The following is a 22,259-nucleotide window of genomic DNA, read 5'->3' as shown; positions in this document are numbered from 1 at the left end:
CCGTGTTGAGCTGCTGCCCGCCTTGTGGATCCACAGCAACTTTTTACATGTCACGTCAAACGTTTCCATTAATTGATTTATTTCGCTTTATCTATGTACATGTTCTGACAAAAAAATCTCTTATCAGCAAAACCTGGAGAAGCCACAAAAAAAAAAATAGAAAAAAAGTAAAAACGCCGTAGATTTAAAGAATACTTGGCACGAAATTAATTTAAACTCCACATTTCAAAGTTTTTCCGGTTTGTTTCAGTACTGAAGTTGGAATCTATGCCAAGAGTCCTGCCCTGGCCAAGCTTAATTTCACGCACGGCACGAAATTGACACACACTTAGTTGATATTTGCAATATGATTTCAGTCAAAAATCACTGCCAAATCCAGTGCTGTTTACGGCTGATTTCTTGGCTTGAGTGGAAAAGCTCAACACTATTTATGAGGGAAACATCCGCTCTGTTTCCCTCTTGTGCCATTTTCTCTCAACAGCGATGAAATCAAATAACTCCAGCGACTCTGAAAAGCAAAACGTAATTATCGAAACAAAGGAGCCTTCCTTGGACGAGGATTACGATTATAGTGATCCAAACAACTACAGCACCAATTATGTTGACGAGTACAACCCAAATGGATTAAGGGTTCCAACAAAATCCGAAGAACAATCGTTGAGAAGAGTTGTTGGCAAGATTAACTTTGCCATTATTTTGATTTGTGTGGTTGAGTTTGCTGAAAGAGCCTCTTATTATTCAGTCACGGGAATTTTAACCAATTTCATCCAAAGACCATTGCCTGAAAACTCACCACATGGATGGGGTGCGCCTGCATCAAATAGTGGAAGTGAAAGTGCTGGTGCGTTGAATAGAGGGTTGCAAACCGCAAGTGCCTTGACAAATTTGGTCACATTTTTAGCTTATGTTGTGCCATTGTTTGGTGGTTACTTGGCAGATACAACCTGGGGTAGATGGAAAACAATTCAATACGGGGTCGTGTTTGGTGGGGTTTCGCACGTTTTGTTCATTGTTGCAGCAGCTCCAAGTGTCATAGCTAATGGAAAGGCCGGTTTGGCAATCTGTATTCTCGCTATATTTACATTGGCACTTGGATCGGGATTCATCAAGCCAAATCTTTTGCCATTGATGTTGGATCAGTATCCTGAATCTGGAAACAGAGTGAAGGTATTGAAAAGTGGTGAAAGGGTGATAGTAGATAGGGAAAAGACATTGGAAAGTGTTACTTTGATTTTCTACTGGTCAATCAACATTGGTGCGTTTTTCCAATTGGGAACTTCTTATTGTGCTAGACGTGTTGGCTTCTGGTTGGCATTTTTTGTGCCATTGGTTCTCTACCTTTTGATGCCAATTGCATTTTGGTGGGTAAAGCCTAGATTGGTATTTGAAAAGCCAAGCGGTTCAATTTTAGGAGTGGTGCTTAAGATTCTTATTGTCTCGTTTTCGGGAAATTTTATCAAACGTATTTTTGATGGCACTTTTTGGGAATATGCAAAACCTTCGGTAATGAAGGCCAGAGGCCGTGAATTTTTCAAAAAGGGAACTCCAATCAATTGGACCGATCAACATGTTCTTGATGTTAAACAAACAATGGATGCTTGTAAGTTATTCATTTACTTTATCTTTTACAACTTGGCGGATAATGGATTGTCATCTGTCACTGTATCGTTGGCAGGTGCAATGGACTTGAACGGTGTGCCAAATGATTTGTTCAACAATTTCAACCCACTTTCAATTATTGTGGTGATTCCCATTTTGGACTATATCGTATACCCACTTTTGAGAAAATACCGCATCAACTTTAGACCAATTCAGAGAGTTTTCCTTGGTTTTGTTATTGCTGCCATGGCCCAAGTTGCTGGTGCTGTTTTACAAAGCCGAGTTTATGAGACTTCACCATGTGGTAACCACTCCACCAATTGTCCAGAACCAGCACCCATAAGTGCATGGCAAGCATCGTCTTTCTTCATCTTGACAGGTGCGTCTGAATGTTTTGCCATGGCCACTATTTATGCACTTGCATACACTAGAGCAGCTCCTGCAATGAAAGGTATTACTACCGCTTTATTCCTCTTTACCATGGCAATTAGTGCCGCCATCAGCTTGGCTGTAACTCCTGCATTGAAAGACCCACATTTGGTTATAGTTTTTGCAGTGGTTGCCGGTGTAGCATTCTTGGCTGGTGTTGTGTTGTTTATACATTTCTTCAATTTGCACAAGACTATGGAACAGGAGGAGAAAGATAGGATTGCAATGGGACAAGAAACAGCTGAGAGTACCAAGTTGGAGGAGTTGGAGCCAATTAGTAGTATTCACCCACCATTAGATGTAGTTAAATCTAAATCATAAGTAAATGAGTTGTGGATTTTTTAGTTGTTTTCCTCTGATTGTGTTACTATGTAACAACTGGATCTTTTTTTCTTCTTCTTCTTTGACAATAAAATTTTCATTCTTTAACCCTTCTTTTCCCAGACACACATACCCAACCCCCCACCCGGCAATGCTTGAGGTCTTGATCACAATCATTCCCTCGATCTGCTGGCTACTATACCACTTCTATACGATATTGCAGACTCCTGTCGAGAAAATTATCGAAGATTTGAATATCGAGATCCCACATATACCAAACATCTGTATTGATTCAGTAAATGAGGTTTCAATTGTCATTCATTGGGATATAGAGGTAAAAAGCGATGAGAATTTGTATTATATTATTGTGATTAATGGACAAGAGGTTGCTACTTTGACTTCAACGTCATGTAAGTTGAACAACCTCGAGCCGAAGCAAGTTTATACAGTTGAAGTGGTTGCTAGTAATACGATAACAAACTTCAAGTCAAAGTCGCGACCCGTTTACGTTGAAACATTAAGCAAAGAGGATGTGAAGCAGTTTCTTGAAAACAATGATCATTTAGAGCCTATTTCAGGTGATGTTGGAGATGAAAATTTAAATGCAATCACGATTGAACAAATTAAGGATATCGACGATCCCAAGTTGGTGAATAGCTACCTTGTTAAAGCTCAAAGCGAACTTGCCAAATGCAATTCTGAGTACAAAAACTTTCAACTGATTGTTAAAGAAGAGCAAAGAACCTTACAGAAGGAGTTGAATTTTTACAAAGCAGAGTATGAGGAGGAAACAAACTCAAGAAATAAAAAAGATCATGATGTAAAGTCCTTGGAAAAGGTAAAGAATAGCTTGTCGTTTAAGAAATCGAAGTTGTTGTCACAATTAAACAACATCAACAGCTCGTTGGCGATTTACCGTACTAAATTTCAAGAAAATGACATAAAAATCACTAAATTGAAGGAAAGAAATCTGCACATAAGTGAGCTTGAAACCCAATCAAAAATGAATATCGATGACGAGATGGAGAAAATAAATCAGCAATTACAGAATGATAAACGACAGTATGAAACAGTTGAGGAGTCGTTGAAGAGCTTGACGGCTGAGAAGAAGGATGCTGTTGCTTTAATGAATAAGCTTAAACCACTTTTGGATCAATTCAACAATTTAGCAGCTGAAAGCTCTGCTACGTCAAGCCCAGGTCCAAATGGCTCTTCTACATCGCTCCATCTGCTCAACGCATCCATTTTCAACAAGGATGGATCTCTCACTAAGAATTCATTTGATGCATTGTTGAAAATCTTTCAATTGATTCCATCTTGGCAAGATGAGATCATGCTGGAAATTAACAATTACCAAGAGATTGAAAACCAATGGAAATCGGCCTTCAAAACAGAAGTAAAGAATTTTGTCGCGATCCATCAAGCGTTGGAAATTGCCAAACTTAATAAAGACGATAGCTATCAACCAGTCAAGTTGAATGAATATCAGGCATCGATTGAGTTTGGTGGGTATGCGAATGCGTTACCCAAGCCAAGATTCAGCAGTCAAGGAAAGAATGATAAAAGAGCTACCGCAGAGGAGCTTGATAGTTCCTTCCATAACCATTACGGTCAGGTCTACACAAATGAGAACCAAGCACCGATGGCGCAAGTACCACCATCGATGGCCGCCCAAGATTACGACGAGCTGTATATCCCACATCAAGCTCCTGTTCCCTCAATTTCTGATTATCAAACACGTGGTGGTGACCAGTCCTACATCAGCTTAAAACAGATTAACGCATTGGCTAGAGGCTTGAATTTAACTTCTCCGTTACAATCTGATCCAGTATTGAATGAGCAATACAATCAAAATGTGCCTGCTTTCAATCAATCAAACGAAATGGCATCCTCAGCTCAGGCCTCATTCTACAGCAACTTGGCTCCACCGATTCAAGCAACACAAAGTTTGGACACTCGTTTCTACAACCCAGGTCATTCTACATCATTATCGGAGGTGTGGAATCCTCCAGCAGCTACTACAGGATCTTCCTCGTTGCATGACTTTGTGCAGCCAACAGTAGGACGAACTGCACAAAACGGGTTCTTGGTGTCACCATCGCAAAATATTTGGCATAATGATAGAGGTGCCAATCTTGGGGCAATGTCTAGCAACTCACCAATATGGAGAAATGAAATTTACGCCAATCAAGGACACGCCCAGCTCTCTACATCCCCTCAACCAAGAGAATTTCAACCATTTGGTGATCAGATTAATTTGCTAAACACAGGGAACAATAACAATAATTCCTCCTCCTCTGCTGCTGCTGCTACGCATTCCTTCTCACTACACCAACCAAAGCATTCAACAGATATGAATGACTCGTCTGATGATCTTTCTCCATTTGGCTTTACTAAACACTAGAGCGGAGAGAGAGCCTTAGAGAAGCTTGTATTTATTTTAGACTGAGTAGTAGTTTGTTAAACAATTGTTGTGCCGTTTGGGCAGTAGGTAAAGAGGGGTATGTTGGGTAAAGCTTCTCTTAAAAATGCTCGCTCCATGCTTCCATTTTTATTTTCTTACCTTTGTGTATTGTGAATAGGGAATTGGTTGAATAACAATGAAATAAGTCGCCCCACAGCTCGGTGGCGAGTGTACTACAATGGAACACCTCAACAAAAAGTCCTAATGTAATTGCTGCCTATTGTTTTCAATTAAAGGGGTACTTTATTCATCGGCTATGCTCGGTATGTATTGTGCGGCATTTGAAAACATCTCAAAAGAAACGAGAAAATAGAAAGGGCAAAATACAAAAAAAACAAAAAAAAAAAAAAAAAAAAGAAATTCAATTTGCAACCCCTCCCTTTACTAATCATACTCAGTGACCCAAACTTTACACTTGCAGTTTGTTGATTGTCTAGCCCTTAGAGGAGCCACGCGTATGTGCCTTATGCGTACCCAAAAGCATATGCTACTCATGTTGCTATGCATCTGAAAGGAGCATTAGGACTTCTCTCTCCCAGTTGCCTTCAAAATGCCTTGGTGTACACAAAGTTAATTATTTTGAGTCACAGAGACAAAAAAATCTCTCGGAGTAAGCGAAGACCTTTTAAATAGCTGGACAAATGCACTGAATTTTGAAATGTAGTTTATCTCTTCGTATTATCTTGTCTCCTTTGCTTTATCTGATATCACACAATATGACAGCTGACGAAGAAGAAAAATTCACCACATACAATGAGTTTAGAAGTGACACGTTTACTGTACCTACAAGGTCAATGATTGAGGCTGGGTTCATGAATGCAACTTATGGTGACTCGGTCTACTGTGAAGACCAAGTTACTTTAGAGTTGGAGGCTCGCATGTGTGAAATTACCGGAAAAGAAGCTGCTCTTTTTTGCACATCTGGTACTTTATCAAATCAAATTGGTTTAAGAGCAAACTTGTACCAACCTCCATATAGCATATTATGTGATCATCGCTCGCATGTTTTTTTACACGAAGCTGGTGGATTGGCCACCTTGAGTCAAGCTATGGTTCATCCAGTTATCCCATCTAATGGTAACTATCTAACCTTTGAAGATGTAATTCTGAATGTGACCTTTGATGACGGGGATATCCATGCAGCCCCAACAAAAGTCATCTCCTTGGAAAACACATTGCATGGAATAATTATGCCTTTGGAAGAGATTGCAAAAATCAGTCATTTTTGTAAAGAAAACGATATAAAATTGCATTTAGATGGTGCCAGACTTTGGAATGCATCGGTTGAAACCGGTATTACCATAAAAGAGTACTGCTCCTATTTTGATTCAGTGTCACTTTGCTTGTCAAAATCTTTGGGTGCACCAATGGGATCGATCCTCGTAGGATCATCAACCCTAATCAAAAAAGCCAATCACTTTAAAAAACAAAATGGTGGTGGAATAAGGCAGGCTGGTATTATGACAGCAATGGCTTTATACGCAATCGAAAATCATGTGCCTTTGTTAAGGAAGTCACATATGTATGCAAAACAAATTGGTGACTTTTGTCAAGCTAATGGAATTTTGCTTGAATCTCCAGTTGATACAAATTTTGTATTTATTGATTTGAAGAAAAATTGTATGGATGATAAACTACTCATTGAATTGGGTACAAAATACAACGTTAAATTGATGGGTGGTAGAATTGCTTGCCATTTTCAATTGACTCAACAAAGTGTTGACAACATCATGAAATGCATTTTGGAATGTTACCAAATTAATCAAAAGAATCCTCACAAGGCTGATGGAAGGAATAATAAAAAAATGTACAACTTCGACGCTATTAAGAGGTAAAAGGGAACAATTTAATAGATTTTTAATCTTTCTTTTACGTAAAAAAAAACTACTAATCTAACTGTATAAATCATCCTCTTCTTGATTTTGTTCTTCTTCGCCAAATGCAGCACCACCCTGGTTGAACTTGAAATTGGTAAATTGACCTCTTGAAGCCATCAACTGCAGGGCATATGCTTCATAACGACGTAGTTCAGCATCAGAAACAGATCTTTTCGCTGTCTTCATTGCCTCTTCGAAATGCGAGGTGGTAATGTATGGAACTGGGTCAACCTCTTCCTCAACTGCGGCACCATCACCCTTCATTTCAACATCCTCACTCTTCTCCTTGTTGGCCTTGACTTGTGCTTCGATAGAATCCTTGATAGCAAACTTGGCAGATCTTTGTACAATGTAGCTCAAATCGGCACCGGAGAATCCATGAGTGATCTTGGCAATTTCGTTCAAGTCTAATCCTGGCTCCAAAGGTGTGTTTCTCAATTGAGCCTTCAAGATAGAAAGTCTAGCTGCTTCATCTGGCAATGGCACATAAATCAATTGATCCAATCTACCAGGTCTCAACAAAGCAGGATCAATTTGATCAGGTCTGTTGGTGGCACCAATAACGAAAACATTCTTCTTGGCATTCATGCCATCCATCTCTGTTAACAATTGATTAACAACTCTATCTGAAGCACCACCAGCATCACCGTTTGAGCCACCTCTTGATTTAGCAATGGAATCCAATTCATCCAAGAATACAACAGTTGGAGCAGCTGCTCTTGCCTTGTCAAAAATGTCACGAATATTAGATTCTGATTCACCGTACCACATACTCAACAACTCAGGACCCTTGACACTGATAAAGTTGGCAGACACTTCTGTGGCAACTGCTTTGGCCAACAAAGTCTTACCTGTACCTGGTGGACCAAAGAACAAGACACCCTTGGTAGGAGCCAAACCAAACTTTTGGTATTGTTCAGGATGTAACACAGGGTATTCAACGGTTTCCTTCAACTCATTCTTGATGTTATCCAAACCACCAATATCGTCCCAAGTAACATTAACGTTTTCAACAACGGTTTCACGCAAGGCTGATGGGTTGGAGTTACCTAGAGCAAATCTAAAGTTTTCTTGAGTAACACCAAGCGAGTTCAAAACATCAGCATCAATGGTCTCTTCTTCCAAGTCAATAAGATCCATCTTTTCACGAATTTGTTGCATAGCTGCTTCAGAACACAAAGATGCAATATCGGCACCAACAAAACCATGAGTTTCTGATGCAATTGCTTCCAAGTCAACATCATCAGCCAACTTCATGTTCTTTGTGTGTATTCTTAAAATCTCCATACGTCCCTCAGCATCTGGAACTCCAATGTCGACTTCTCTATCAAATCTACCAAATCTTCTCAAGGCTGGGTCAATGGAGTTTGGTCTATTAGTAGCGGCAATAACAACAACATTCGATCTGGCCTTCATACCATCCATAAGGGTCAACAATTGTGAAACAACTCTTCTTTCAACTTCACCATTGGTCTTGTCTCTTTTTGGTGCAATAGAATCAATTTCATCAATAAAGATAATGGAAGGTGAGTTCTTTTCTGCCTCCTCAAAAGCCTTTCTCAAATTCGATTCTGATTCACCAGCCATTTTGGACATAATTTCTGGACCATTGATTAAAAAGAAGAAAGCACCGGTTTCATTGGCTACCGCTCTTGCCATGATGGTTTTACCGGTACCTGGTGGACCATACATCAAGATACCTTTTGGAGGTTTAATACCAATTGATTTGAATAATTGAGGATGTCTCAAAGGCAACTCAACCAACTCTCTAATCTGTGCCATTTGTTTCTTGCATCCACCAATATCGTCGTAACCAACTTCGTTCATATTGTTCTCTTCATCCTCACGGTTGATAGGCTCTCCTTCACAATGAATAATGGTATCCTGAGCAACAATAGCAATCTCTTCAGGGTCAACTTCGACAACTTTAAACTCAACTTGTCTCATACCACCCCTTACAGTAAAGTAGTCACCTTTCCTAACCGGTCTATAAGCCTCAACAAAATATGGTTTCAAGTAGAGATCAAACAATGATCCTGTAATACCTTCAATGGTGTCGGCAATTGGCAAAACGGAAATTCTATTAGCATACTTGATATCTGGACATGGGTGAACAGTGATGATATCACCTAGTCTCACACGCAAGTTATTACGAACACAACGATTGATTCTTGCAACGCCATCATCCATGTCGTCATCAGCAAGAACAATCAAAACTGTATCTTTTCTCTTTTTACCCTTGACAAGGACAGTATCACCACGAAACAATTGCAATAACTCCATTGTGTTTGAAGACATGGTAATGACTGAGTTGTCATCATTTGTTGCATCATCAACAACCAAGGCGTTATCTTTCTTCTTTCTCCTCAAAATCGCAGTGGCTGTTTTGTCGTCAACAGCGGATGCACCAGAGGCATCGTAATGTTGTTTCTTATCTTCCTCTCCTGTCATTTATGTAATTGATACGTGTGTGTAGTGAAGCTTCTTAATGAATATTGTTTGGTTGTAAAAGAAAGAGAGAGAAAGTATAAGGATTATAAGTTTGTTGAAATTTGAAATCACTTTTTTTGATGGCAAATGTTTCTTCTCTCTCTTTCTTTTTCGATTGAGTTTGTTGTTGTTCATTGGGAGTGTCGTAAAATTACAGCAGTTGAAAGACGCGACACACTGTCTACTGTATATGTGGTGGCAAAAAAAAAAAACTGAGACCACAACCACAGAGCAGACAGCAAAGATATTACACGGTGGCAACATCGAAGGCAATGAACGTACTGTAGTAAGATATAGAGAGTACATGGTATGTCCTGAACTAAAGCAGAACCTTTTAGAGAAGATGAAATGGAATACAGTGGTGGATAAGGGAGAGCAATATGGGAGACAACTCAGAGTTTATTACAAGCCTGGGGCGATTGGAACAATTTCCCAGCCTCTCGAGGATTGACCAGCTACTGTATACCACTCACGGGCCAACAGCCCACTCGGGTTCACCACTTTTTTCCAACCCCGAGATGGTAGCAAATAAAAGTGCGGACAAAAAAAAATAATAAAAAGGGTGTGTATGGAGAATCACATCCGTTAAGTCTTTACTCCACCAAATGGCATCCAACGCTTCCTGTATCTTTTGCAAAATTATCAAAGGAGAAATTCCTTCATTTAAATTAATTGAAACTGCCAAGACCTACTCATTCTTGGACATTCAGCCAACTGCCAAAGGACATGTATTGATTATCCCCAAGCATCATGGAGCAAGACTCCACAGTATTCCTGATGAATACTTGAGCGACCTCTTGCCTGTTGTCAAGAGATTGACTCGTGTTTTGAAATTGGATGAGAACGATTCTTTAGATGGAGAAGGATACAATGTTTTGCAAAACAATGGAACAATTGCTCACCAAGTTGTTGACCATGTGCACTTCCACTTGATTCCTAAAAGGGATGACAAAACCGGTTTAATCGTTGGATGGCCAGCTGAGGAAACGAACTTCCCTAAATTGGAAGAATACTACAATCAATTGAAGAAAGAATTGGAAAAGGAAGAGAATGAAAAGTTGTAAAGTAGATTTGTGTATTTTATTATTATAAAATTCCACCGATTAAACCACCAAGGTAGCCAAATATATAACTTGTGAAAAATGTGAGTGTAGAAGCACCGAATGGGAAATAACTGACAGTATAGTATGCCACTGCCAAAATTTCAATAATACTAGTGAATATAGTGAGCAAACTACTCTTTACCACCACACTCGAATACAAAGTCAAAAGTATCGATGTGAAAAACACGGTGGTGAATACTATACGATCACGCGATAGCAAGTGCCGTATATAGCTATGTGGTCCTTGCAAAATACCAAACGAAAATATAAATAAAACCGACCCACCAGTCCATAGTAATCCAAACTTCCTGGGCCTAAGAGCCAACACGGGGAACATGAAAAAGCAAAGAACAAAGCACAAAATGGAGGCCGCTAGACAACATCCAAACCCAACTAGGCGCTCAAATCTTGATAATGTAAACCATGATGGTTCTTGTGAGGTGTTGCTGCTGCTAGTAGCTTCTTGGATGGATGTAGGCAATCGGTTGTAGATATCATTAGCGCCAGATTTGAAATAATCAGTCCATTCCAGTAATACAGGCTGGCTACTACTGCCTGGTTGTGTAGATGATCGTACGTTCCAGTTGCGGAACAGTTGTCGAAACACGTTCTCTGTATCCGTTGACATTTGTTAATATATAGTGGAGGCAAAACAAAATGAGGGTCAACCACAATTTTAAAGAGACTTTTGGAGAGAGAGAGGGAGAAAAAAATAAAGAAAAGAGAAAATAAAAACAATTTTGTTTTGAACGTTAATCCCTTATCTCAGAAGCCCATTCTTTTTGAAGCCATATATCATTCCCAATACGAGTCGAGTAGCTACATTCAACAATGGATGCCTTTTTAAAAGATAGTCCCTCCGAGATTCCCAGACAAAGTGAAGAATTCAACGACTTCAACTACACAACCCAAGATACGGAGGACAACTCACAATCGCTCAATTTGAACTTGGACCTGCTCGGTGAAGGTAGACAGCAGCAACTGCAACAGGACTACTCTTTAGACTTGACCAATAATTATGAGGAAAACAGAAACGATGCCTCGGGTAATTTTTTTAGCAGTGGAAGCAATATAAATTCAAATACCCCTGGCTCGGGCTTTAATTCAAACACACAATTATCTGGAAGTGACTACTTAAGTCCTATGGGATTCACATATAATCAGCAAGGCTCGCAGTCGCAATCACAAAACACCGTTAACAACCAGTTTCAACCGGGTCACCAAAGAGTCAATTCCGAGACGTTTTCAACATCCAACCCTGGTTCTTTCTCAAGTGAGCCCTTTTTAGATGATGTGGCATTTTCACAAGCCATTTTAGGACCACAACTTAATGTTCCTCAACAAGGCACGGAAAACTTGTCTCCACAGCTGTTTTCACCGCAATTGCAAAGTACACAACCATTTGCTACTAATTCGGCCAATTTGGACGAATTGATATCACCAGGTAACAATTATGAAGAAAGCACTTTTCTCAATCCTCAATACTTTTCTCCACCCAATCGACAGGGAAACCATTTCAACTCCTTGCGATCAATTGCTGAAGATACCCTTGATAACAACTCGGGAGATATTTTTAGTCCTGAGTTATCGAGGCACGGAAGTATTAGTGGACCCTCTTACGGACAGGGCAGCAATATCCCTCAGACAAATTCTTACTTGTCGCCTCAACTAAACCCAGCATCCTACGTGTCGCCTGACTTTTACGATGGTTCCTACTTGAACTCGCCTCCACAATACAATAACAACAACAACAACAACAACAACAACAATAACAACAACAATAACAACCGCTCGATGAATTTAAATGTCCCATCTCAAAACATGAGCTCCTCAATTCCAAACCATTCAATAGGACAAGAGAAATGGAACTCATTATCGCCAGTGACTTCACAGTCGGCAGTGCTCAGTACATCTGTGCCTAGTGGAAAAACTGATCCTTCTGTCCCAACAAAACAACTTTCAAAAGAGGAGAAATTGAAAAGACGGAGGGAGTTTCACAATGCAGTTGAACGTAGAAGACGTGATTTGATCAAGGAGAGGATAAAAGAATTGGGAATTATTGTCCCACCTTCATTGTTGAATCCACAATTGACGGCAGTGCAAACATTGCAACAAAAGAGTAGCATCAACACAAGCGACTTGAGTGATTTAATCAGCTCCATCAAGGTGAAAGAGACAAAACCTAATAAATCCACCATTTTGAACAAATCAGTGGACTATATTAATCATTTGAACTATGTCTTGAAGCAGCAAGAGGTGGCTCGGAGTCAATTGACCAAGCAAATCCAACAGTTAGAGAAGAATAACATTTAGCGTTTTACAGTTTATATAGAGTTTTGTACAACTTATTTTCATTTTCTTTCGAATCGTTTATTATGATTGGGCGACATAAATAAAAAAAACCCCCCACAGGCTTGGGTTGAAGCTTTTTCCCACCAGGAGCACACACACTCTTTTTGATTTCTCTCTCCTTTTTTTAACGTTCCTGTGAACCAGCTGAGGAAAGTGGCTAATGATTTTATTGAATTTGTGAGTAACCGGAGAAAGGATTGGCATTCTTTGATTTCAAGTACTCGTCCGACTTCTCTTGCCATTCTCTGTTCAAAGATGCTGGGTTTGGTTTTGCAAGTAACTTAAGAGCTCCGAACAATGCTATTGATCCGACAACAGAACCGGTCACAATCCAGAAAATCTTTGACTTGTCACCTGGGCCATATAATGGTCTTCTTGGTCCCCATTCACCGAATGAGATGTAGTAAGCAGCCTTCTTCTCAGCGACAGACAAGTCTTGCCATGGCAATTCCATTCTTGACTTCAATTCTTCTATAATAGTTTGTTGTTCCTCCTTTGGTAAAGTAGTCCATCTGCTCTCCAATTTTCCAATGTAAGCGTTGGACAAGGTTCTTGGGGCTGACCTAGCAACAGTACTGTTGAATCTAATGGCTTGTCTTTGTAATGATCTAGCGAACATTGTCTCTTGAATATTTGTTTTTCTTGATGGATTGGTAAAAGTTGTAAACGTAAGGTGATATTTCCAATGAAGTTTATATATTTTTTTTTTTTTTTTTTTTGGCTTCTCTCACTGTGCTGTTTCTTTTTTTTTCTTTCGTAAAAAAATTCTCACCTTATTTGATTGGATGAAAATTAGGTCAAACCTTGGAGACCAAAAAAAAGTTTAGAAGCAGATGCAGTGTAATTGGCAACTACAAACTTTTATGAATAAATGTATGTATGGAGTGATGTGTACTGTACTATACTGCCAAAGGTTACTGGTGAGACTCTACGGGAAGGCAGCGGAGGGCGCTTTCCACGAACTTTTCAGAGGAATAACTTTCCCTCTGCTGAGCTTCTACCATGTCTTAAATTGTCTATCTATTAAATGTTATTCTTCGCTAAGCGACACCTATATGGACCTAGAGAAGATTCTCTAGACAGCATTACACATTTAGTTACCACTTGTTTCAAAAATAAAAAATAAAAAAAGTCGTGTACCTAAGATAAAGAAAAATCAGGTCATATTTCATGCACCAGGTTTGATAGGTGCATCATATTCGATACTAATTAAGGACCTTCTCAACAGCGAATCAATTATCTCCTTCAGGTCAGTTTTGAAATGTGGGCCCTTAATTGAGTTAAAATAGGTCAAATATTCAATCACAGATCCGCCAACGCCAAAATATATGTTTTTTGCAGCTACTAATGCGCGTCCCTTAGTACCTGCTTTCTCAAGTATGTCCTTTATGGATTCAGCAACCACAGGCAACGTATTAGGTGAGTAAATGGTCTCCGAACTAATAATAAAGTTGACTTTGTAAGTTTCAACAAGGCTGTTAAACTCCCTTCCCCATGAACCTGATATTGGAATAAGTTCGACATTGAATTCCTTCAATTGCCTCTCAAACTCCTCTATCAACCCGTGAGTTACAAACACTTCATTGTTTTCGAACCTGCTATTCACTTCATCAGTTGTCAACCTATGTAGCTCTTCAATAGGGAGTGTTGATGCCCAATTGATCAAAAGGTTGGGTATGGTGACTAATCTTAGCACGTCATAGTTAAAATCTGATAGTACAATACTCATTTGACGCTTATCTCCGTGTTCGAATTTTCGCTGTAGAATGTAACAACTAGGTAAAGCAGTTCCACATCCTAATTCTAATACTGACAGATTAAACAAATCAAAACTTTTCCTTATCTCGTGTAGTTCATCTACTGAATCGTATGAACATTCCCAGCTCTTGAACCCGCCCTCATAAACATTACTTTGCACGTCGGCGTCATTACGCTCAATTAACAATTCGCTAAGCTTATTCAGCACATCTTTGTCTTCTTCCATCATAATCTGATGTTTTACATCATAAAGTTCTCTTCTGTAAACTATTTGTCCTCCGGGTGTAGTGTAATTATCAAACGTAAGCCGAACATTCTCCAATGTCTGTAGGATATTGGTCAAGGAATGCACCTTTGGTTGATGTTCTGGAAGGACTTCAAAAGTATCCAAAGCACGCTCAGTTCTCTTTTTCAGGGTAACCTCTACTTGATTCTCGGTTAGATCATCGTCACTGAGATCTTCATTAGTAAATCCAAACGCAAATGACATACGGAGGATTCAAACTGGCAAAAAGCTCATCGAATTTGGAAGAGAAAAAATTACAAGCACTGGTAGCGCAACTCAGTAATGTGTTTGCACCCAAACCTTTTCACATGCTTATCATTGAAAATGATTTTTTGAGACAAATTCAAGTGAAGGAAGAGAAAACATGGGGTGTGGTAATGGCTGTAGCTACATTAGTTATACTCTAACAATTTTTCTTGAAAAGGTCACTCGATTGGTGCATTAACTCAAGTTTAAAATATTGATATCTTTTTCACTCAATTAGATGCAAAAATCTATAAAACCAAGAAATGTTAAAGAACTCGTTAAAAAGATTTCAATTACAAGGAAAACTTAAATCTTACAGATCATATGCCTCGATAGTTCTTCTCTAATTCTATTTGTTTCCATTGGTACACTTGAATTGAAGTTTACTATTGCAACAGCAAACTTAAAGTGGAGAGAATTGAAAATGAAAACGGAAAAATTAGAAAAACCACAAGAGCAATAAAGACAAAAGAAAAAATGAAAAATTGTTTACACTTTAATTTTTTTTTTCCACTTGCGTCAAAACTGTCGACAAATTTAATCAGTTAAGGCATTTTCCTCAATCGACCTGACGTATTAAAAAAAACCCATCTTTTCGTCACAATGGACCAATTGAAAGGGAAAATACCAACCACATCCGAGGAGATTCAGCAATATGTCGAGTTAGCAAAGTCCAAACTCACAACGAATTGGGATCAATTGACAGACTTGATTCATCACCACACCAACGACTTGACAGTTGACAGTGTATTGAACGACTTTAAAAACTTCAATGTTAACCCAGTTACAGTGTCATTGACGTTGATTTCAATAACTACATTGATCCTCTTGGGTAGATTATTCAGCTCAGGTTCAAGTGAACAACATGAGTCTAGTGGAAAGAAACACAAGAAGAAAAGTGGAAAGAAGAAGTTGAGCAGAGCGCAAAGGGCTAACAAGGAGATTCAAGAAATTTTGGATTATGTTGAACTGGAATACGTACCAGAAATTGACAAGTATATTGAAAATTACCAAACTTTATCTAAAGATGACCTTGACAATAAATTTAAATTTTACGACGAGATGTTATTGAAAGAATTGGTCAAGTTGGATGGAATTGATGTCACTGGAAACGACATTCTCAGAGAAAATAGAAAAAAGGTTATCAAATTCATTCAAGATCATCAAAAGAGATTAGACAAGTTCAAGAAAGATATTGGTGTATAGATCTATATATTAGCCTAATTCAAACCTAAATCCTTTTCAATCATTGCTTTGCAAATAGGGTGGTAGAATGTTTCATATTTTTTAAACTGAGCAATGGCATAATCGCTACTCACTCCGTTTTTCAATAACAAGTATCCTGGACGAGCGTACTTCATTCTTCCCGTGTGTCCCAACCAGGCGGCAAAAGTATTGACGATATCATCCTCTGCGCCGTAGTTGCCATTACCAATCAAGATCTCATTCCAAACCGAGAGAATTTCTCCATTTTGACTTTTAGCGTATTTTGGATAAACCAGAGGTAATTTTCTTATGATCTCCACCGGAGCTTTCAATGTCTTAAACTTTTCCAGCAAGTATTCCAAAAGCAACATGCTTTGTTCTCCCAGGAATGATTCAGTATCGGCATCACTGAATGGAATAGTGGAGAAATCCCCCTTTTTGATGTAGTCAACCCATTTTTCACCATATTTGTAAACTTCCGTTGCTAAAGTGGTATCCAATTTAGGTTCATCTGGAGCGCCAGAAGCAAACAATTGCTTATCCCAGTCAATGCTATCAAGTATATCCTTCTTATTCAATGGGGTGAAAAACTCGTACAATGTTTCCACAAACTGAGCTGTATCCAACGATTGGTATCTAAACTTTTTAAAATAGTACTTGATGAAAGGATCAAAGTGTTCAACACCACCCAATTTTGTCTCCAAGTGGTACAAAAAGAAGAACCCTTTTTCGTATGGGATTCTCGAAAAGGAATCATCTGGGTCCTTACCTTCTAAATCAATAACCAACTTGGTAAATTGAGGGTCAAAGGTGTTGCAGGTTTCGACTAACGAATTCCAACCGGATATCATATCCAATTGCCTAGCTTGTTCACCGTATACTTTCGATTCCTCATCGCTTTTCCCCTGTGATTTGGCTTCCTTGGCAGCAATTGCACCCAAGATTCTTCTTTCCAAATAAACGGTCCAACCCTCATTTAACCAAAAATGTTCCCATGAACAGTTTGTTACTAAATTACCTGACCACGAGTGGGCTAATTCATGAGCCATAACTGTAGTTTGAGTACGGTCACCACAAATCAAAGTAGGTGTCAATTGAGTCATGTTTGGAATTTCCATTCCACCATAGGGGAAACTAGATGGCAAAACTAAGGAGTCGAACCTCTCCCATTCATAATCAAATACCAATGCCTCGGCAATCTGGAGGTAGTTTTCCATATCTTTTTCAAATTCCCATTGACATTCTTTTATATTGGTGGCTTCACTGTATACATCAGACCTAGGTCCAATTGGTGCCTTACACAAGTTACCCGATGTAATTGATACCAAATATGAAGGAATTGGGATAGGTTGGTCAAACTTGTATACATTGGCGGTTTCACTAGCCACTGGTCTTCCTGACATAGTAACCTTTGCTGGCGATTTTCCAATGAATTTATAAGGTGATTTCACAGCTGGAGTATCGAAACATGGAAACAAACTACGAGCGTGGATGGCTTGACACTGGGAGAAAACATATGGACCAGTATCTCCTTTGATAAATTGAATAGCAGTACATTTGTCGGTAGTTTCAAATGAAATCTCCACATTAATAGCGGAGTTTTTTGGAACTGCAATTTGCAATGCTGAACCTACTACTGGCTTGGCTGGCCCCAATTCATAAGTAACAGTTTCACCATCAACTTTGACATCGTTTATTTTAAGCACACTAGTATCAAGAATAAGTTTGTCAGTGTTGGTCTTGTTTGTCAAGTCAAATTGGACATTTCCTCGAATGCATTTGTCCTCAAATGAAACACTCAATTCCAAAGTAGTGCTGTTTACTTTGAAATCAGTGTAGTTAGACTGAGTCGAAGGGTCTACCTTGTGGGATCTGCTTTTAATTTTATCTATGAGGCTCATGGTTGGGTTAAACTTTAAAAAGTTGGAGAAGTACTCTTTTTTTATTTTTTTTTTTCACTTTTTTCATAGGTGCAAAAACAAAAAAGCAGGTGGTACGGTACGGCACAAAACTCCGCTCGTCAATGAAAAATTATCAAATAAAAACAGCCTAAACTATACATTCTTTGGTCTCTTTTTCCTCTCCCTCTTTTTACTAGCCTCAGCAACAAGCTCTTCAAATACTCGAGCCTCTTCATCCTCTTGTTCAGTCCTTGTAACTGCACTAAACACTTCACCCATTAATTTCAAAGCCTTGGCTCTGTTGACTCTCTCGTTAAGCGTTATTTCTTCATCTTCCAAAACTGTATCACAAACAGCCCTTAAAGTGCCCTGTATTTCAAACTTTGAGCCGTTCCAAGCAGCAGCAAGGACTTTGGCTAATAAATACTTTTCCATCTCCGCCAATTCCTCTGGAGTATGACTTGGTGGTTCAAAATGTACTTCTTTCTTGCCATCAGCAGAACTCTCTTCTCCTTCCTTTGGTTCTCCCTCTTTCTGCCTTTGCACCTCCTCCAACTCTTCTTCAAGTTTTTCCATTTCTTGCTCGGCTTTATGTTTGGCCTCCTCTTCCTCCTTTTCCTTTTGTGCATGGTACTCATTATCCTGTTGCATCTGCGCATATTCTTCCATTGTTCTTTGTGCATCCAAGGCTGCTGACACTGTCCTAAATGTATCCTTCACCACACCACCTTTCTCTTTTATAGACAGCCACAATCCACCAAAACCAAAAAATGTTTGGCTTTTCAAGAATATCTTGGCTTTGCTTTTATAAACATAGCCCATTGTATGTAAAATTTCCAAACCAAAACTTTCCATCTTTAGAGCCTCAGCTTCATAGTTCATCTTTGCTTTAAATGATTCAATTACATCATCTTTCATATCAGTTTCCGTGAGTAACGACAACTTATCGACAAGCTTCTTCGCAAGCTCTGCTCTAGTTTCAAGCTTCTTGACACGACACTCTTCCTCAAACTTTTCCAATTCTTCTTTTTTGCGCTTCTCCTCGTCTTCAGCATCTACATGAGCAGCATGTGACAATTTCTTTTGTTCACCATCAGGAGTAGGTTCGATTTCCCCATCTCCATCTTTGCCATCCTTCTTCTCCGTTTCGGATAATTCTGCGGTCTTTGAAAGTTCCAGTAGCAATGTCAACTCCCCAATCCAATCTTTAAAAGCTTCGCCACCAAAAATCATCGAAAAGAATTCCGCTGGATCTTCGAATCCTTCCTGCGGTATCGACTCCTGTATACCATATTTGTCATATTTACGACGTAACTGCTCATCACTCAATACCTGGTAGGCTTGCCCCACTTCTTGAAATTTTGCTGCTGCATCTGGGTCATCGGGGTTTTTATCAGGGTGTAATCTAATAGCTGCTTGTCTGTACGCTTTTTTAATCTCAAGCGAGGTTGCCGTTGTTTCGATGCTTAGAAGGTCATAGTAGGTAGTATCTACAACCATGATGGAGTGAAGATCTGTGTGTAACAGACGAAGGATTGTTATCTATTTTTGTAAAAAGGAAAAAAAAAAAAAAAATAAAAAATTGTGAAATTTCTTTGTTACACGCGAGCTTTATACTATTTACATCCTTTAATTTGAGTAATAAACCTTTCTCAACTCAACCACCTTCTTACCTCTGTTCAAAGCCAATTCCTCAATTGACTTTTGTTGTGTCAAAGCCTTGAAGAACCCCTGGGCAACCAATACTGGGTTTCTAGATTTGTGTACTTTTCCTCTAAGGTCCTTGATACCTGCAGCTTGGCAGATTTCGAAAATGTTTCTATTACACCTCAACCCAAAACCAATTGGAGCAGACTTGAATTTCAACTTTGTTGCATGGTATTTGACTTCAAAGGATCCAAGAATAGTTCTATTATCGTAACGTTTTATAGGAGTTAGGTTTTTCACTGCATTCCAATGTGCCTTTGTTGCTGCTGTACGAATACCATCTCTTGATTTACCGATACCAATACCCAACATACCATTCTTATCACCAGCCACAGACATAACAAAGAAATTGGCAATGTTACCCTTTGCTGTTTTCAAAGACACACGTTTCATTACCAATGGTCTGATGTACAAGTTTCGTATGTATCTTTCATCTAGGCCGGTAAGTTGACTCAATTCTCTAGCGATTTGACTTGTATTCTTCACTGCAGTACTTGACTGTGGCGAGTCGTTTGGCGCCCTTGGTGCATTACTGAAACGTATTCTCAAATCGCCCCGATCTGGTGAATGTACTTGTGGAATTGGGGGATATGGTGTACGACCTAAACCTTGGTTTGGGTAAAGAATAGGTTCATTCCATTCAGGATCAGTCGTTGAATAGTCAAACTTCGACTTTGGGGCTACTTTTGATTTACCCTCACGGCCTTGTAATTGCAAGTTCAAGTAGTCTTTGGGATCCACCACCGACTCAGTAAGTTTAATACTCTCCAATAACTCAGGATTATAGTAATGCTTGAGGTAATCTAGATGCTTCTCAACTTTGGATGCTCCAGATTGTTTAAGGAGCTGTGATGTGGTACCGAAGCACCTACTTAGGGACTTGAACATCTGGGCTGTTACTGGTTGAGTAGTTCTATAAAAAAAATTTTCAAAGTGTCAAAAAATGCTTTTTTCAAATTATATTTCAGTGTCGTAAAAGTATTTGCGACAAGAATTTTTAAACCCCGATTTTCGGATCAACCACTTCTCCTTCTTCTTCTTATTTCTACTCTTTACCATGACTTTCAAACAACGTAACTACACATTGTTGAACTATGCTGCATTCAACTATGCAGGGTTTGCCTGCATTGCCGTGATCGTGTTTCTCACATCCACACAACCATTCTACATAAAAGAAGTAATTGGAATTGAACCCAAGCCAGACAAAGACACCAAAATTGGCCGCATTGTTGGTGGGTTGGGGTTCTTTGATGAAATTGTGTCCATGTCTACAGCTCCACTACTAGGCGTTCTTAATGATCGGTTGTCTTCAAAGGGAATTGCCGGTGCAAGAACAATTCAAAGTTTTAGTTTTGTCATCATTGCAGTTGCTTTACTTGGGTATGCTTTGAACCATAACTTAGTTCCAATGATGTTTATTCTTAGAGGAGTATTTGCGTTGGGGGTTACGGGATGTATGAGTATGGTGACGGTGATGTTGAACCAGCTTTCAATGTCTGATTTCGAGTTTGCAAAATTGTGGAGGAAACAGAGGCCAGAGGAGGATGTAGAGGAGGAGGTTTCAGTTGGCAAGAATGGCAAGTTTTCCGCAATTATGGGTATCGCAACTGGCCTTGGAGCAATATTTTCTGTCTCGATGTTGGTAACTTTGCCGCTGAAGCTTGCCGAGTGGTCTGACCTCAAATCCGGTCTTGAAGGTTCTTATGTTGTTGTTCTGGGATTTGCTCTTGTATCATTTGGAATACTCTTTGCATTCCTATACAAGCCACGGGAGCAGTTAGAAACTTCCCAACATCGGCAATTCCTCAAAGAAGGCATAAGCTTTGCAAAAGGCAGCAAGGAGGCACAATTGGCTTTTGTTGGGGCATTTGTAGCCCGATCTACTACTGTTGCCACCACCCTCTATATCCCATTGGTGGTATACAATTGGTACTACAACATTGGCGGGTGTCAATCAAAGGACAATTGGGCAGGTAAATTGACCTGTTATGACGGTTACATCTTTTCAGCAATATTGACAGGTGTAGCACAGACAATTGCTCTAGTCTCAGCACCCTTTTGGGGATATTTAAGTGACTCAAATAGAGTTGGAAAGTTTTGGACTCTAGCAATTGCAGGGTTGTGTGGGATTTTGGGGAACTTTGGGTTGAGTTTGACAACTACCATGACAAACTACAATCCCAAGACAGTTTGGTGCTTTTTAAGCGTTAGCATAATTGGATTGTCTCAAATTGGATTAATTATCTGCAGTATGAGTATATTGAGTGGTATTGACAATGCTCAGCAAATTATGGGCTCTTTAAGCGGACTTTATAGCTTTGCTGGGGGCTTGGGTATAATGATTATAACCCTACTTGGTGGGTTGATAGCAGACGCGTGGATCGTGGGGCCATTCTTCATATTGGGGTTGTTTAATGTTGTGTTGTTGGCAGCATGCTATGGAAGTGATAGACTGACGATTACTCTCGACCAAGAGGAGACATCGATGTCATAGAGGAAAACGTAATTGAATAGAGTTGA

General features: G+C 39.3%; 14 protein-coding genes across 14 annotated transcripts; 7 read left to right on the top strand and 7 right to left on the bottom strand. All coding sequences in view use genetic code 12, as the record gives it.

Moving 5' to 3' along the window:
• Positions 1–483: 483 nt before the first annotated feature.
• Positions 484–2,349, top strand: I9W82_000304 (PTR2; the record flags this gene model as incomplete). Its single annotated transcript, XM_067691962.1, has 1 exon — positions 484–2,349. The coding sequence occupies one exon, from the start codon at positions 484–486 to the stop codon at positions 2,347–2,349; it is 1,866 nt and encodes a 621-aa protein (XP_067550330.1).
• A 151-nt stretch (positions 2,350–2,500) lies between these two features.
• On the top strand, positions 2,501–4,753 carry I9W82_000303 (uncharacterized protein; the record flags this gene model as incomplete). Its single annotated transcript, XM_067691951.1, has 1 exon — positions 2,501–4,753. One exon carries the CDS (start codon positions 2,501–2,503, stop codon positions 4,751–4,753), a length of 2,253 nt encoding a protein of 750 aa, XP_067550329.1.
• Positions 4,754–5,529: 776 nt separating this feature from the next.
• Positions 5,530–6,648, top strand: GLY1 (Gly1p; the record flags this gene model as incomplete). Its single annotated transcript, XM_067691940.1, has 1 exon — positions 5,530–6,648. One exon carries the CDS (start codon positions 5,530–5,532, stop codon positions 6,646–6,648), a length of 1,119 nt encoding a protein of 372 aa, XP_067550328.1.
• A 57-nt stretch (positions 6,649–6,705) lies between these two features.
• Positions 6,706–9,141, bottom strand: CDC48 (AAA family ATPase; the record flags this gene model as incomplete). Its single annotated transcript, XM_067691929.1, has 1 exon — positions 6,706–9,141. One exon carries the CDS (start codon positions 9,139–9,141, stop codon positions 6,706–6,708), a length of 2,436 nt encoding a protein of 811 aa, XP_067550327.1.
• Positions 9,142–9,785: 644 nt separating this feature from the next.
• On the top strand, positions 9,786–10,244 carry HNT1 (adenosine 5'-monophosphoramidase; the record flags this gene model as incomplete). The annotated part of the gene is made up of 1 exon (XM_067691918.1): positions 9,786–10,244. One exon carries the CDS (start codon positions 9,786–9,788, stop codon positions 10,242–10,244), a length of 459 nt encoding a protein of 152 aa, XP_067550326.1.
• Positions 10,245–10,266: 22 nt separating this feature from the next.
• Positions 10,267–10,911, bottom strand: SFT2 (Sft2p; the record flags this gene model as incomplete). The annotated part of the gene is made up of 1 exon (XM_067691905.1): positions 10,267–10,911. One exon carries the CDS (start codon positions 10,909–10,911, stop codon positions 10,267–10,269), a length of 645 nt encoding a protein of 214 aa, XP_067550325.1.
• Positions 10,912–11,114: 203 nt separating this feature from the next.
• I9W82_000298 (basic helix-loop-helix domain-containing protein) lies at positions 11,115–12,596 on the top strand (the record flags this gene model as incomplete). The annotated part of the gene is made up of 1 exon (XM_067691894.1): positions 11,115–12,596. One exon carries the CDS (start codon positions 11,115–11,117, stop codon positions 12,594–12,596), a length of 1,482 nt encoding a protein of 493 aa, XP_067550324.1.
• Positions 12,597–12,801: 205 nt separating this feature from the next.
• On the bottom strand, positions 12,802–13,254 carry COX5 (cytochrome c oxidase subunit Va; the record flags this gene model as incomplete). Its single annotated transcript, XM_067691883.1, has 1 exon — positions 12,802–13,254. The coding sequence occupies one exon, from the start codon at positions 13,252–13,254 to the stop codon at positions 12,802–12,804; it is 453 nt and encodes a 150-aa protein (XP_067550323.1).
• Positions 13,255–13,803: 549 nt separating this feature from the next.
• Positions 13,804–14,883, bottom strand: I9W82_000296 (uncharacterized protein; the record flags this gene model as incomplete). The annotated part of the gene is made up of 1 exon (XM_067691872.1): positions 13,804–14,883. The coding sequence occupies one exon, from the start codon at positions 14,881–14,883 to the stop codon at positions 13,804–13,806; it is 1,080 nt and encodes a 359-aa protein (XP_067550322.1).
• Positions 14,884–15,528: 645 nt separating this feature from the next.
• On the top strand, positions 15,529–16,131 carry SNL1 (Snl1p; the record flags this gene model as incomplete). The annotated part of the gene is made up of 1 exon (XM_067691861.1): positions 15,529–16,131. One exon carries the CDS (start codon positions 15,529–15,531, stop codon positions 16,129–16,131), a length of 603 nt encoding a protein of 200 aa, XP_067550321.1.
• A 14-nt stretch (positions 16,132–16,145) lies between these two features.
• LKH1 (bifunctional aminopeptidase/epoxide hydrolase) lies at positions 16,146–18,032 on the bottom strand (the record flags this gene model as incomplete). Its single annotated transcript, XM_067691850.1, has 1 exon — positions 16,146–18,032. The coding sequence occupies one exon, from the start codon at positions 18,030–18,032 to the stop codon at positions 16,146–16,148; it is 1,887 nt and encodes a 628-aa protein (XP_067550320.1).
• A 153-nt stretch (positions 18,033–18,185) lies between these two features.
• Positions 18,186–19,532, bottom strand: DJP1 (Djp1p; the record flags this gene model as incomplete). Its single annotated transcript, XM_067691839.1, has 1 exon — positions 18,186–19,532. One exon carries the CDS (start codon positions 19,530–19,532, stop codon positions 18,186–18,188), a length of 1,347 nt encoding a protein of 448 aa, XP_067550319.1.
• Positions 19,533–19,661: 129 nt separating this feature from the next.
• On the bottom strand, positions 19,662–20,627 carry I9W82_000292 (mitochondrial 37S ribosomal protein uS5m; the record flags this gene model as incomplete). The annotated part of the gene is made up of 1 exon (XM_067691828.1): positions 19,662–20,627. One exon carries the CDS (start codon positions 20,625–20,627, stop codon positions 19,662–19,664), a length of 966 nt encoding a protein of 321 aa, XP_067550318.1.
• A 169-nt stretch (positions 20,628–20,796) lies between these two features.
• On the top strand, positions 20,797–22,233 carry I9W82_000291 (uncharacterized protein; the record flags this gene model as incomplete). The annotated part of the gene is made up of 1 exon (XM_067691817.1): positions 20,797–22,233. One exon carries the CDS (start codon positions 20,797–20,799, stop codon positions 22,231–22,233), a length of 1,437 nt encoding a protein of 478 aa, XP_067550317.1.
• Positions 22,234–22,259: the final 26 nt, after the last annotated feature.

The sequence above is a fragment of the Candida metapsilosis genome (genome assembly GCF_017655625.1).
Source record: "Candida metapsilosis strain BP57 chromosome Unknown scaffold1, whole genome shotgun sequence".
Classification (NCBI taxonomy): domain Eukaryota; kingdom Fungi; phylum Ascomycota; class Pichiomycetes; order Serinales; family Debaryomycetaceae; genus Lodderomyces; species Lodderomyces metapsilosis.
The sequence above is the reverse complement of the archived record's forward strand: the minus strand, read 5'-3'. Positions and strand labels throughout refer to the sequence as shown.